The sequence below is a fragment of the Oncorhynchus masou genome, chromosome 24, assembly GCF_036934945.1.
Source record: "Oncorhynchus masou masou isolate Uvic2021 chromosome 24, UVic_Omas_1.1, whole genome shotgun sequence".
Taxonomy (NCBI): Eukaryota; Metazoa; Chordata; class Actinopteri; order Salmoniformes; family Salmonidae; genus Oncorhynchus; species Oncorhynchus masou.
This window is the reverse complement of record NC_088235.1, coordinates 62166699-62181264: the sequence shown is the minus strand read 5'-3', so window position 1 is coordinate 62181264 and position 14566 is coordinate 62166699. Positions and strand designations below refer to the sequence as shown.

General features: G+C 41.2%; 1 protein-coding gene across 1 annotated transcript in view; it reads left to right on the top strand.

Annotated features, from left to right (window-relative positions):
* The first annotated feature begins 2121 nt into the window (after positions 1 to 2121).
* The window catches only part of LOC135511417 (cilia- and flagella-associated protein 46-like), an 89377-nt gene continuing 76932 nt past the window's right edge, over positions 2122 to 14566 (top strand). Inside the window, 4 exon segments of the mRNA XM_064932930.1 lie at positions 2122 to 2344; positions 2436 to 2539; positions 10540 to 10671; positions 13156 to 13220. Of these exon segments, the coding sequence (XP_064789002.1) occupies positions 2296 to 2344; positions 2436 to 2539; positions 10540 to 10671; positions 13156 to 13220 (350 nt within the window). The 5' untranslated portion in view covers positions 2122 to 2295.

Sequence of the window (14566 nt, the reverse complement as noted above, 5' to 3'; positions counted from 1 at the left end):
CTACAGGGAGGAGGTGAGGGAACTCTGAAGGTGGTGTCAGGAAAACAACCACTCACACAACGTCAACAAAACAAAGGAGATGATCGTGGATGTCAAAGTTGGTGCCTCTCCTTGTTCGGGCGGCGTTCGGCGGTCGACGTTACCGGCTTTCTATCCTCCACCGATCTACATTTCTTTTTCCATTTGTTTTGTCTGTATTGTACACCTGGTTCCCATTACGTTGAATTATTTCCATATTTAACCCTCGGGAGCCATCATGGTTTGGTGAGTGCGTATTTTAGTCAGTTGTCTCGTTTATGTAATTCTGGATTTTCGTTCTCCTTGTTGGAAGATTATTTTTGAGTAAAGTTACTATTATTACTCATCTGTGTCCTGCGCCTGACTCACCTTACCCACATCACCTAGACTCTGACAGTGGACTTCAGGAAACAGCAGAGGGAGTACACCCCTATCCACATCGACAGGACAGCAGTGGAGAAGGTGGAAAGTTTCATGTTCCTCAGAGTACACATCATGGACAGACTGAAATGGTCCACCCACACAGACAATGTGGTGAAGAAGGCACAACAGTGCCTCTTCAACCTCAGGAGGCTGAAGAAATTTGGCTTGTCACCTAAAACTCTCTCAAACTTTTACAGATGCCCAATTGAGAGCATCCTGTCGGGCTGTATCACCGCCTGGTACGGCAACTGCACCGCCCTCAACCGCAAGGCTCTCCAGAGAATGGTGTGGTCTGCACAACATATCACAGAGGACAAACTACCTCCCCTCCAGGACACCTACTGCAGCCGATGTCACAGGAAGGTGATAAAGATCAAGTATTGTTTTCTTTTTAAGTCAATCCACACATCACTAGGCCTACTGCAGATGTTAATAACATTCTCTGAAGATTGTGATTCCTCACTGCAAGAACTATACAATGCCTTTGGAAAGTATTCAGACCCCTTGACTTTTTCCAGATTTTGTTATGTTACAGCCCTATTCTAAAATGTATTAAATAGTTTTTTCCCCCTCAATCTACACACAATACCCCATAATGACAAGGCAAAAACAGATTTAGCAACATACATAAGTATCAGTACTCTGAAGCACCTTCAGGTTTTTAGTCACCTCCCTGACCAAGGCCCTTCTCCCCCAACTTCTCAGTATGGCCGGGCGGCCAGCTCTACGAGAAGCCTTGGTGATTCAAAACTTCTTCCATTTAAGAATGATGGAAGCCACTGTGTTCTTTGTGACCTTCAATGCTGCAGAAATGTTTTGGTACCCATCACCAGATCTGTGCCTCGACACAATCCTTTCTCAGAGATCTACGGACAATTCCTTCGACCTCATGGCTTAGTTTTTGCTCTGAGATTCACTATCAACTGTGGGATCTTATATAGACAGGTATGTGCCTTTCCAAATCATGTCCAAAACAATTGATTTTACAACAGGTGGACTCCAATCAAGTTGTGGAAACATTTCAAGGATAATCAATGGAAATGCATCTGAGCTCAATTTCGAGTCTCTCATAGCAAAGGGTCTGAATAATTATGTCAATAAGGAATTTGTGTTTGAATTCTTTAAATAAAAAAAAACAACTTTTTTTTTGCTTTGTCATTATGGGGTATTGTGTGTAGGTTGCTGAGTTTATTTTAATTTTATTTTTTACATCTATGTAATTCATTTTACAATAAGGCTGTAACCTAAGAAAATGTGGAAAAAGTCAAGGGGTCTGATTACTTTCTGAAGGCACTATCGACTCGGGGAGAGACTTTTTCTGGCCCACGTAATTATGTAGTGCGTTCATTTTTTTTTTTTTTTTTTTTTTGCAGCCCATCTAATTATTTGTTGAGGTAAAACTTTATTTGAACTCACATGTCACAATCTGACATGATGGCAGTAACATTTGTTGGCTTACATTAGATATTTGCCATTTTTACATGGTTTTAGGTAGCCTACATTTTTAAGCGCTACTGAACGAAGAGCGATTTGTGAGCCAAATGATCATCTTTTTTAAACGAATGGAGCCAAATGAACCGGCTCACTTAGAGTCGCTTCCGCCGTTACTTGTTGCTAAGATACACTCCCAATTTCCTAACCACAACAAGCTTAGTAGTGGTGCGACAGGAGACGCAAAAACTTGTCAGTAAGGCTAAGTATTTAGCTAGTAGTATCTATTAAAGTAGTACGAGTGCGATATAAAAAACTTACCAGGTTAATTAACGTTATGTTAACTAGCAAGCTAGTTATTTGTTAAAGCTTGCCGGGCCCGCCTAATTCTAGCACAGCAACCACCTGTCAAGACTGAGCATCATGGATCTTCACATTCGCCAGTATTTGGCCAAGGCACGCCAACAAAAAGGTAACACACTACTAGCTAGTTTCTTAGCTATCTAAATAGTTGACTGATAGTGTTGTTGAACACGTTTCATATCGTGTGGTTTTGTCTTTAGACACTGATGCGCTGAATGCAGCCTTTGACATGATCAGAGAGGGGTCAGATACGCGATGCTTCTGCCCGGAGTTGTACGTTCTGTGCGCAGAACAAGCCCTACAGGTAGGCTACCTATGATGTGCTATAATGTTGCAAACAATTCTATTAGCTACAGTGTTACATTGTTGTTACATTGTTGCATTGTTACCATTGTAAGCCAGGTAGTTAGCTAGTGTTCGCTACAATCATGCAGTGGTGATTTTAATATTGTTGGGGCAACCCCCCCAAAAATGTTTTAGATGCATGCCAGCAAAGCCACCACACAACACTAAACAATACATGAATTGTACTATAATGGTGACAAACGTTGCCCACAAAGTAATAGGGCCTACATAAAGCTGTCCCAACCTCAGATCTTTCTTTTCAGCAGCATGGAGTGAATCCATACCACCGCTACCCCTAGCTATCAGCGGTGCCTTGTCTGGCAGCGAAACAGTTCGGAAACAGTTCAGTTGATATGGCTGACTTGCTTAAACAATTAGGATGTACAAACTATGGCATAAGGGAATGATGAGCGGATAAGTGGACATTTGTAATTTCAATGGGCCATTCTTACAGTATTCTCCCTGCACACCAAGTCAAAACCATAGGATAAGTAAAGGGGCATATAAGCAGACAATGAAAGCTCTTACAATATTCAATTATGACATTTCTCTAAAACAGGCTATTGGCTACATGTACAAGCGATTCGGTGGCATTCCCTGAGTCTCTTTACTGTGTCGTCACCATACTCAACGCTAGGTACAAGGACTACTTCGATGCAGACAAGAAACAGGGTTTACGTGAAATGTTAGACACAGCTGGACAAGATGGAAGCAAGTAGTCCGACAGTCCTGGTCACAACAGGCAATCACAAAGATTTTGCATTCGTTTCTCTCACCTCATCTGTCCCCTTTGTGCAGGCTGCTTCCTCCTTTATCCCCAAGCACTCCCTGGCTTAACAACTCACAGCCTTTCCTCGTTGGGGCAGGAAGTCCATATGAGGCTTGGGGGTGGAGCCAGCTACCTGCAAGATATCCCTCCTCAATTACCACTCTCTACACCTCTCCCTGTCGACTGCCACAGTGTGTAAACTATTTAACTGTACTAGAATGCTTAAAAGCCGCTAACATTTTTAAATATCGGGTATCAGTATCAGGGTTTTTGGCAAGAAAAATATTGGATATCGGTAACGGCCAAAAATGTAATATCCCTAAATATAATGTGTATGTATACAGTACCAGTCAAAAGTTTGGACACACCTACTCATTTAAGGGTTTTTCTTTATTTGTACTATTTTCTACATTGTAGAATAATAGTGAAGACATCAAAACTATGAAATAACACATATGGAATCATGTAGTAACCCAAAAAGTGTTAAACAAATCAATAAAAAGCATTCCTCATGAAGCTGGTTGAGATAATGCCAAGAGTGTGCAAAACTGTCATCAAGGCAAAGGGTTGCTACTTTGAAGAATCTAAAATATAAATATATTTGGATTTGTTTAACACTTTTTGGGTTACAACATGATCCCATATGTGTTATTTCATAGTTTAGATGTCTTCATTATTATTCTACATTGTAGAAAATAGTAAAAAAAATAAAGAAAAACCCTTGAGTGAGTAGGTGTGTCCAAACTTTTGACTGGTACTGTATATATGTTTTTAGCTAAACAGTTATCTCAGAAGAGGTGGGGTTTAGCCCCAGCTGCCCTGAATGATGGGTCGCCACTACAATCATCTCCCTTAATCCCACAATCCATATGTGTCTAACTTTTCTTTCTGTGCTTAGCGCAGTCATGTCATGGTTGTTGGTTTAAAAAGGATATAGTTAAGGTTAGGCTTCTCTATAAAATGTTTCTATTTAAGGTCAGGAAGTAGGCTATTTACTTTGAACAAGATTGAATATTCAACAATGACATATACACAAACAATGGCTGATGATTCAAAAACTGATGATGCACTACCCAATTTCGAAATTGCACCTTGTCCATTATACTATTACAACTTTCAAGAGTAAGTTAAAAGCCAGACTGAGTTCCTTAAAAAAAAAAAAAAAGTTTGTCAACCACTGGAAAGGGGGATAAGCCGTATCTGGCTGTGCAGAGTATGGAATTGATCCGCACACCTGTTACATTAAATGCAACATCTAAATTCAATAGAGTGCATGTTGTAAGGGCTCTCTTTCAGGATAATAATGATGGAACTGTCATATGCTCACTTGATTGAGGATTTAGTCTGTGCTTGAGACTGATAGCATTGAGAAAGATGTCAGCAGCAGTTTTGTGTTGAATTGCTGTACATCAACCAATCAATCAAATGTATTTATAAAGCACTTCTTACATCAGCTGATGTCACAAAGTGCTGTACAGAAACCCTGCCTAAACCCCCAAACAGCAAGCAATGCAGGTGTATAAGCACGGTGGCTAGGAAAAACTCCCTAGAAAGGCCAAAACCTAGGAAGAAACCTAGAGAGGAACCAGGCTATAAGGGGTGGCCAGTCCTCTTCCTGCTGTGCCGGGTGGAGATTATAACAGAACATGGCCAAGATGTTCAAATGTTCATAGATGACCAGCAGGGTCAAATAATAATAATCACAGTGGTTGTAGAGGGTGCAACAGGTCAGCACCTCAGGACTAAATGTCAGTTGGCTTTTCATAGCCGATCATTCAGAGTATCTATACCGCTCCTGGTGTCTCTAGAGAGTTGAAAACAGCAGGTCTGGGATAAGGTAGCATGTCCAGTGAACAGGTCAGGGTTCCATAGCCGCAGGCAGATCAGTTGAAATTGGAGCAGCAGCACGACCAGGTGGACTGGGGACAGCAAGGTGTCATCAGGCCAGATGGTCCTAGGGCTCAGGTCCTCCGAGAGAGAGAGAATACTTAAATTCACACAGGACACCGGATAAAACAGGAGAAATACTCCAGATATAACAGACTGACCCTAGCCCCCGACACAAACTATTGCAGCATAGATACTGGAGACTGAGATAGGAGGGGTAGGGAGACATTGTGGCCTCGTCTGACAATACCCCCGTGCAGGGCCAAACAGGCAGGATGTAACCCCACCCACTTTGCCAAAGCACAGACCCCACACCACTAGAGGGATATCTTCATCCACCAACTTCCTATCCTGAGACAAGGCTGAGTATAGCCCACAAAGATCTCCCCCACGGCACGAACCCAAGGGGGTGCGCCAACCCGGACAGGAAGATCACGTCAGTGACTCAACCCACTCAAGTCATGCACCCCTTCTAGGGACTGCATGGAAGAGCACCAGTAAGCCAGTGACTCAGCCCCTGTAATAGGTTTTGAGGCAGAGAATCCCAGTTGAGAGAGGGGAACCGGCCAGGCAGAGACAGCAAGGGCGGTTTGTTGCTCCAGTGCCTTTCCGTTCACCTTCACACTCCTGGGCCATACTACACTCAATCATATGACCCACTGAAGAGATGAGTCTTCAGTAAAGACTTAAAGGTTGAGAGTTTGCGTCTCTCACATGGGTAGGCAGACTATTCCATAAAAATGGAGCTCTATAGGAGAAAGCCCTGCCTCCAGCTGTTTGCTTAGAAATTCTAGGGACAATTACATTTACATTTAAGTCATTTAGCAGACGCTCTTATCCAGAGCGACTTACAAATTGGTGAATTCACCTTCTGACATCCAGTGGAACAGCCACTTTACAATAGTGCATCTAAATCATTAAGGGGGGGGGGATGAGAAGGATTACTTATCCTATCCTAGGTATTCCTTGAAGAGGTGTGGTTTCAGGTGTCTCCGGAAGGTGGTGATTGACTCCGCTGTCCTGGCGTCGTGAGGGAGTTTGTTCCACCATTGGGGGGCCAGAGCAGCGAACAGTTTTGACTGGGCTGAGCGGGAACTGTACTTCCTCAGTGGTAGGGAGGCGAGCAGGCCAGAGGTGGATGAACGCAGTGCCCTTGCTTGGGTGTAGGGCCTGATCAGAGCCTGGAGGTACTGCGGTGCCGTTCCCCTCACAGCTCCGTAGGCAAGCACCATGGTCTTGTAGCGGATGCGAGCTTCAACTGGAAGCCAGTGGAGAGAGCGGAGGAGCGGGGTGACGTGAGAGAACTTGGGAAGGTTGAACACCAGACGGGCTGCGGCGTTCTGGATGAGTTGTAGGGGTTTAATGGCACAGGCAGGGAGCCCAGCCAACAGCGAGTTGCAGTAATCCAGACGGGAGATGACAAGTGCCTGGATTAGGAGGCCTGCGTCTTGTGACCGTAGCATACGTGTAGGTATGTACGGCAGGACCAAATCAGAGAGATAGGTAGGAGCAAGCCCATGTAATGCTTTGTAGGTTAGCAGTAAAACTTTGAAATCAGCCCTTGTCTTGACAGGAAGCCAGTGTATGGAGGCTAGCACTGGAGTAATATGATCACATGTTTTGGTTCTAGTCAGGATTCTAGCAGCCGTATTTAGCACTAACTGAAGTTTATTTAGTGCTTTATCCGGGTAGCCGGAAAGTAGAGCATTGCAGTAGTCTAACCTAGAAGTAACAAAAGCATGGATTAATTTTTCTGCATCATTTTTGGACAGAAAGTTTCTGATTTTTGCAATGTTACGTAGATGGAAAAAAATCTGTCCTTGAAACAGTCTTGATGTGTTCGTCAAAAGAGAGATCAGGGTCCAGAGTAACACCGAGGTCCTTCACAGTTTTATTGATACAGCTGTGTGTCATCCGCATAGCAGTGAAAGTTAACATTATGTTTTCGAATGACATCCCCAAGAGGTAAAATATGTAATGAAAACAATAGTGGTCCTAAAATGGAACCTTGAGGAACACCGAAATTTACAGTTGATTTGTCAGAGGACAAACCATTCACAGAGACAAACTGATATCTTTCCGTCAGATAAGATCTAAACCTGGCCAGAACTTGTCCGTGTAGACCAATTTGGGTTTCCAATCTCTCCAAAAGAATGTGGTGATCGATGGTATCAAAAGCAGCACTTAGGTCTAGGAGCACAAGTACAGATGCAGAGCCTCGGTCTGATGCCATTAAAAGGTCATTTACCACCTTCACAAGTGCAGTCTCAGTGCTATGATGGGGTCTAAAACCAGACTGAAGCATTTCGTATACATTGTTTGTCTTCAGGAAGGCGGTGAGTTGCTGCGCAACAGCTTGTAGGCTGCAGGCCAGGCAGAAAACAGTTTTCAACCAGCGATTGAGTTTTGAGACTCTGCTGTAGAGCTCATCACTCCCCCTGACTGGGAGGGTGCCAGAGACAATTACTCGATGCCGACACATCTTTCTAGCTGATTTACTCATTGAAGCTATGTTGCGCTTGGTGACCTGACTGTTTCATTCTAACATCGTTGGTGCCAACGTGGATAACAATATCCCTCTACTCTCTATCCTACATTTAGGCTACTCTACTAGCCATTTCCTTTGGTTCACAGGAGTGTATTGTTGGTCCAGAAATTACCATGTCCACATTATTTAGGGCAGTAGTCAGACTTGGCTTTGAGCGTAACTCAGACTTTCAAGTGAATCATTCATTGATGTCAAAGGGAGACTCGCAGATGTCAGGTCTCTGAATACCGCACTTACTGTGTACAGTCCTGGTATACCTGAAATAGGACATTGAAGTGTTCAAAACATCAGATTTTATATGATCTCACTGTGTTTTTACACTGATCGAGTAGGTAACTCAGGTGAGTTGGAACATTGCTGCAGGGGCTTGCTTCTATTCAGCCACAAGCATTAGTGAGGTCGGGCACTGATGTTGGGCGATTAGGCCTGGCTCGCAGTCGGAGTTCCAATTCACCCCAAGGTGTTAGATGGGATTGAGGTCAGGGCTCTGTGAAGGCCAGTCAAGTTCTTCCACACCAATCTCGACAAACCATTTCTGTATGGACCTCGCTTTGTGCACGAGGGCATTGTCATTCTGAAACAGAAAATGGCCTTCCCCACCTGTTGCCACAAAGTTGGAAGCACAGAATCGTCTAGAATTTCATTGTATGCTGTAGTTTTAAGATTTCCCTTCACTGTAACTAAGGAGCCTAGCTCGAACCATAAACTGCCCCAGACCATTATTCCTCCACCAAAATGTTATAGTTGGTACTATGCATTGAGGCAGTTGGTGTTTTCCTGGCATCCGCCAAACGCAGATGGTGAAGCATGAGTCATCACTCCAGAGAACCTGTTTCCACTGCTCCAGAGTCCAATGGAGGCGATCTTTACACCCCAGCTTGGCATTGCACATGGTGATTTTAGGCTTGTGTGCGGCTGCTCGGCCATGGAAACCCATTTAATGAATCTCCCGAGTGACTGAGTAATGAAGTGGCTGTACATAATTTGAAAAACGTTTAAATTAATAGAATCACAGTTTGCTGAGTAATTGACTGAAATTCACTACAATTGTGTTTATTTTCCACTTCGATGGCGAACTTTCTGTACTGCTAACATTCACTTCCAATTATTTTTGCTCGCATTGCTAGTCCTATTGTTTCTAATTCTTCCACATTTATGCAAATGTTTATGGGATATCACAATCCTCTTGTCTTAATCTGTATATTTTCATCCTAGCCTGTAAACTAATTCTGCCTGGCAGATCTTAATGTGCCTTTAGCTTCTACCAAGCCCCATTCCTCTCTTACGTAATCTCAACAACAGCCATTAGAATGTTATATGATGCAGAAGGGAATAGCCTATATTGTTTAGTAAATAAAAAGTTAACACATCAAAATACTGTTCAATTCCTAATGAGCCATCCTTGTTTACAGCAATTAGAGACTCAGGCTAATGACAAATATGTTGTGGTTAAGATGAGCTGAGATGTATGTTGTTTATATATGGGTCAGGGTGGATAGCACAGAATAAGGTCGGGGTGAATAAGAATCACATTTGTCTTTTGCTCAGAGATCCATGGGCCATAAAGAATGGTTGAATAATGCTTAATTCTCAGGCATGTAGCCTACATGCTTCACAAGATTAAGCATTATTCATATGAACCCTTTCAGAAGACCCTTTGGGAAATCCCAACAAAGACTCATCATGATTGTATGTTTTACCCCAGAGAAACACGTGCCATAAGAATGATTGAATACACCAAACTGAATATTTACAGTGCCTTCGGAAATTATTCAGACCCCTTGACTTTTTCCACATTTTGTTACATTACAGCCTTATTCTAAAATGGATTACACCGTTTTTTGTCCTCAACAATCTACAAACAATACCCCATAATGACAAAGCAAAATGTTTTTTTTTTTTGTGCTAATATATAAAATAAAAAATAAAAAGTAAAGTATTCAGACCCTTTACTCAGTACTTTATAGAAGCACATTTGACATCTATAACAGCATCAAGTCTTATTTGGTATGAGCTTGGCACACCTGTATTTGGGGAGTTTCTCCCATTATTCTCTGTAGATCCGCTTAAGCTCTGACAGGTTGGATGGGGAGCGTTGCTGCACAGCCATTTTCAGGTCTCTCCAGAGATGTTCGATCGGGTTCTGGTCCGGTCTCTGGTTGGGCCACTCAAGGACATTCAGAGACGTGTCCTGAAACCACCCCTGCATTGTCTTGGCTGTGTGCTTAGGGTTGTTGTCCTGTTCGAAGGTGAACCTTCGCCCCCCAGTCTGAGGTCCTGAGCGCTCTGGAGCAGGTTTTCATCAAGGATCTCTGTACTTTGCTCCGTTCATCTTTCCCTCGATCCTGACTAGGTTTCCTCCAGATGTGATGCCAAGAGTTCAATCTTGGCTTCATCAGACCAGATAATCTTGTTTCCCATCGTCTGAGAGTCCGAGAGTCCAAGCGGGCTGTCATGTGCCTTTTACTGAGGATTGGCTTCTCTCTGGCCACTCTACCATAAAGGCCCTATTGATGGAGTGCTGCAGAGATGGTTGTTCTTCTGGAAGGTTTTCCAATCTCCACTTTGTCATTATTAATCCATTTTTGAATCTGGCTGTAACGTAACAAAATGTGGAAAGGGGTCTGAATACTTTCTGAATGCACTATAAATAAATCAACATTGAACTCTGATTTCAGTCAACTTGTTGAATACAGATTAAAAGTAGAATACTGTTTGAAAACAGCATATTTCAGTGTATGTTTTGTGTTTTTAGCTGGGATGTGCAGATATCAGCCGAGACTGCCTAATGATGTACTTTGAAGGGAAACCCCCAGCCAATCAATTCCTGTGTCGAGCGTACATCTGTCAGGGCCAGCTGGAGTCTCCACAGAGCTTTGGGAGTGTGGTGAGGACAAACACGACTTAAAGTCTACTAGTTTGTGGTTGTTCAGCAGTGTTTGATCGTCTAAGCGTATCTTTTCTGATAACCACTGGTTTGACATTTTATAATGGATGAACAGAGACAACCTTTGTGACTCTAGCAGCACTGTCTGTATTTTCCCATAGAACCAGCAGCTTTGCACTGGTTCCTCTGCTCTGACCGCTGCATACTTCCATATGAGGCTCTGGGCCCGGTTGCATAAAACACCTTAAGTTAATATCCCCCTTATCTTTTCCTTAAAGTTTCCCTAACTTTAAGTCCATTGCACAAAACATTTTAAGGTGAATTTCCCCCTTAAAATAAGTGAAAAAGTTAAGGGTACCCATGAGGTCCCTTAACTGCTTAATTCAGTATGGATATCAATGTAAACAGCAGTGGTGTAAAGTACTTCAGAAAAACAATACTTTAAAGTAATACTTAAGTAGCTTTTTAGTCTATCTGTACTTTACTTTATAATTTTTTTTGACAACTTTTACTTCACTACATTCCTAAATAAAATAATGTAATTTTTACTCCATACATGTTTCCCTGACACCAAAAGTACCCCTTACATTTTGAATGCTTAGCAGGACAGGAAAATGGTCCAATTCACACACTTATCAAGAGAACATGCCTAGGTCATCCCTACTGCTTCTGATCTGGCAGACTCACTAAACACATTATTTTTTTGTAAATTATGTGTGTTGGAGTGTGCCCCTGCCTATCTGAAATTTAAAAAAATAACAATTGTGCCATCTGGTTTGCTTAATATAAGAAATTTGAAATTATGTTTTACTTTTGATACTTAAGTATATTTGAATATTAAATTTACTTTTGATACTTAAGTATATTTAAAACCAAATACTTTTTGACTTTTAATCAAATAGAATTTTACTGGGTGAATTTCATTTTTACTTGAGTAATTTTCTATTAAGGTTTCTTTACTTTTACTCAAGTATGACAATTAGGTACTTTTTCCACCACTAGTTAACAGCATTTGTTGAGGTGAATGTTGCTTTCATCTGCTCTGGTTACAAAAGGAAAACATCAACCAGCTACCTACTTAGCTAAAAAAAATGGAAGGTGCATGGCTACAAAGCCACTGTAGCTGGCTCGTTCGCTATAGCTACAGCTTGAGGTATATAGCTTGAGGTACTAGAAAGTAATATAAACAAGTTGAGAAAAAAGTAACTACAAGAAACGTGGTTTATTATTGTCTGAATCAATTTGGTTATCCTGTCTTGATTGTAGAAGTTCTATTTTGCTTATCTAACAAAATGAAAGCAATCTATTTGAGAGAAGTTTAGTCCGTGAAATCAGGCCGTCTCCATGGAAACCAGATACTCTTTCTAACATACATGCCTTCAAACTACCATAAGTATGCCCTTAAGTATGCCTTTGACTAAGGAAATATTTGAGGGGCTCTATGCAACGCCCTTAAGCAATTGCCTTAGGTAAGGGAACATTGTGCAACATCATAAAACATCTTTCTCTAAAAAGTTTCATTAAATTTAAGTCAGTTGCACAAAACATTTTAAGGCAAATTTCTCCCTTAAATTAAGGGCCCGGTTTCATACAACATGGCTATAAAACCCTTAAATTATGCCCTTACTTAAGGAAATGTTTGAGGGCCTCTATGTAACACCCTTACACAAAAGTGTTTCTCTTAAGGGTTTACCTTTAATAAATAATTTTCCCTTACCCTAAGGCAACTGTGTAAGGGTGTTGCATAAAGCCCCTCAAACATTTCCTTAAGCAAGGGCATTATTTTAAAGGTTTTACAGTAGTTTTATGGTAGTTTGAAGGCATGTAAAGCAGAAAGAGTATATGGTTACCATAGAGATGACCTAATTCACTGACTGAAAGTCTCTTCAAAGAGATCACATATATTTTGGATGATTGCAAAATAGAAGTTCTACGTTCAAGACAGGAGAAACGAATTGATTCAGAAGATGATAATAATAACCCGTTTCCTCAACTTGTTTCTATGACTTTCTAGGAAGCAAAGCTAATTTACAGAGTAGGTAGCTAGCTAGCCAGCTAGCTTTGTAGCCATGTATTGTGCACCTTCCATTGTTTAGCTATGTAGCTAGCTAGATATCTATTCAGCTGGTGGATGTTTTCCTTTTGAAACCAGGGCAAAGGGAAGAAACATTCACCTCCACAAATTCTGTTTACATTGAGCTCCGTAATGAATGAAGCACGTACGGGACCTCATGGGCACCCTTAACTTTTTCACTTCATTTAAGGGGGAAATGCACCTTGAAATGTTTTGTGCAGCTTTAAGGGAAAAGATAAGGGGGAAATTAACTTAAAATATGTTATGCAACCAGGCCCAGATCCCAAGCTTTGATATAAATACGATGAATGACTCATATAACATACATCTATAGTGTTCATAATGTTATTCCTCCTCTGCCTGTCTGTTATTGTGACCCCTCCCTTTCATACTCATTATTTCACTCTTAGGAGGAGATTGAAAAGGGTGTGATTTATTTTCTGAAGGCTATTGAGATTTCAAAGGTCAAACCAAGGTATGCAATCTAACATGAGTCATTTTCCTGTCTTCATCGTTGACCAAAGTGAGCCGTACCCACACTCTTTGTGACAGAAGATTTGAATTAGATTATAATTTTTTAAGTGGTCCATCTTTCATATTGTCTAGCACAAAGTGGCATCATGTCAGTCTATGTTAAAATAGATCATAGAGGGGAAACATTCACAGGAGGACGACAGGCTTAGGTGGGGAGTATGGTGGATGAAGGTTTACTTTGTTGCTGGGGCACAGACATATCCAGGAGTGGGAGACTTAGTTAAAATGTAGGCCTTTTTTCGATATAGTTCATCTCTTGGTGCGTAAACATATGATACAAATATGAAGTTGCTCTTAAGATTCATATTTGTTTCACCCTAAGGGTGAAATGGCTAGCCATAACCAAATAGCAAAGCAATAAGAATATCAAATGTAATTATCTACTGGCTTATATGCCTTGTGACTGTACACAGATATGTTATGAGATTTATGCAAAAAGGCTCTACAGACAGTAAGAGGTGCATTATTAAGTCATAATATCATGTAGGGCCCACAGAGATCTTATTAAATTACAGATCTAATATGTAATTATATGTGTCAATGAAGGGCTGCCGGAACAATCCCAATTAAGACCAAAGGGAATGACTAACACAGCCCAGACTAAAGTACTCCTTCATCCCAGGAGGATAAATTAGTTCCAATTATGTTAGAAAAACTCCAGTAATCTCTGCACCCTTTTTAGTTGATAAATTCCACCCCCGTGGCCTGTAAGCCAGTAATCCAAATGGAGATTTACCATAGGGCTAAACTCTCCAGTCACTCGTTGAAAGACTGTTTATGTACATATTCTTTATCCCTTTACACTTGTGTGTATTTTTCTTAATTTTTTAAATTTTACCTTTATTTTATTAGGCAAGTCAGTTAAGAACAAATTCTTATTTTCAATGACGGCCTAGGAACAGTGGGTTAATTGCCTGTTCAGGGGCAGAACGACAGATTTGTACCTTGTCAGCTCGGGGATTCGACCTTTCGGTTACTAGTCCAATGCTCTAACCACTAGGCTACCCTGCCGCCTCTATAAGGTAGTAGTTTTGGAATTGTTAGTTAGATTACTCGTTGGTTATTACTGCATTGTCGGAACTAGAAGCGCAAGCATTTTGCTACACTTGCATTAACATCTGCTAACCATGTGTATGTGACAAATAAATTTGATTAGATTAGATTTTTTTATTTGAAAGACTGTTATACTGTACTGTGTACATACATTTTCAATTTATAGGAATTTTCATCCCCAAGTCAACTCTTGGCCTAAATTAAAATGTACTGTATAACTTTCCAAAAAATCAG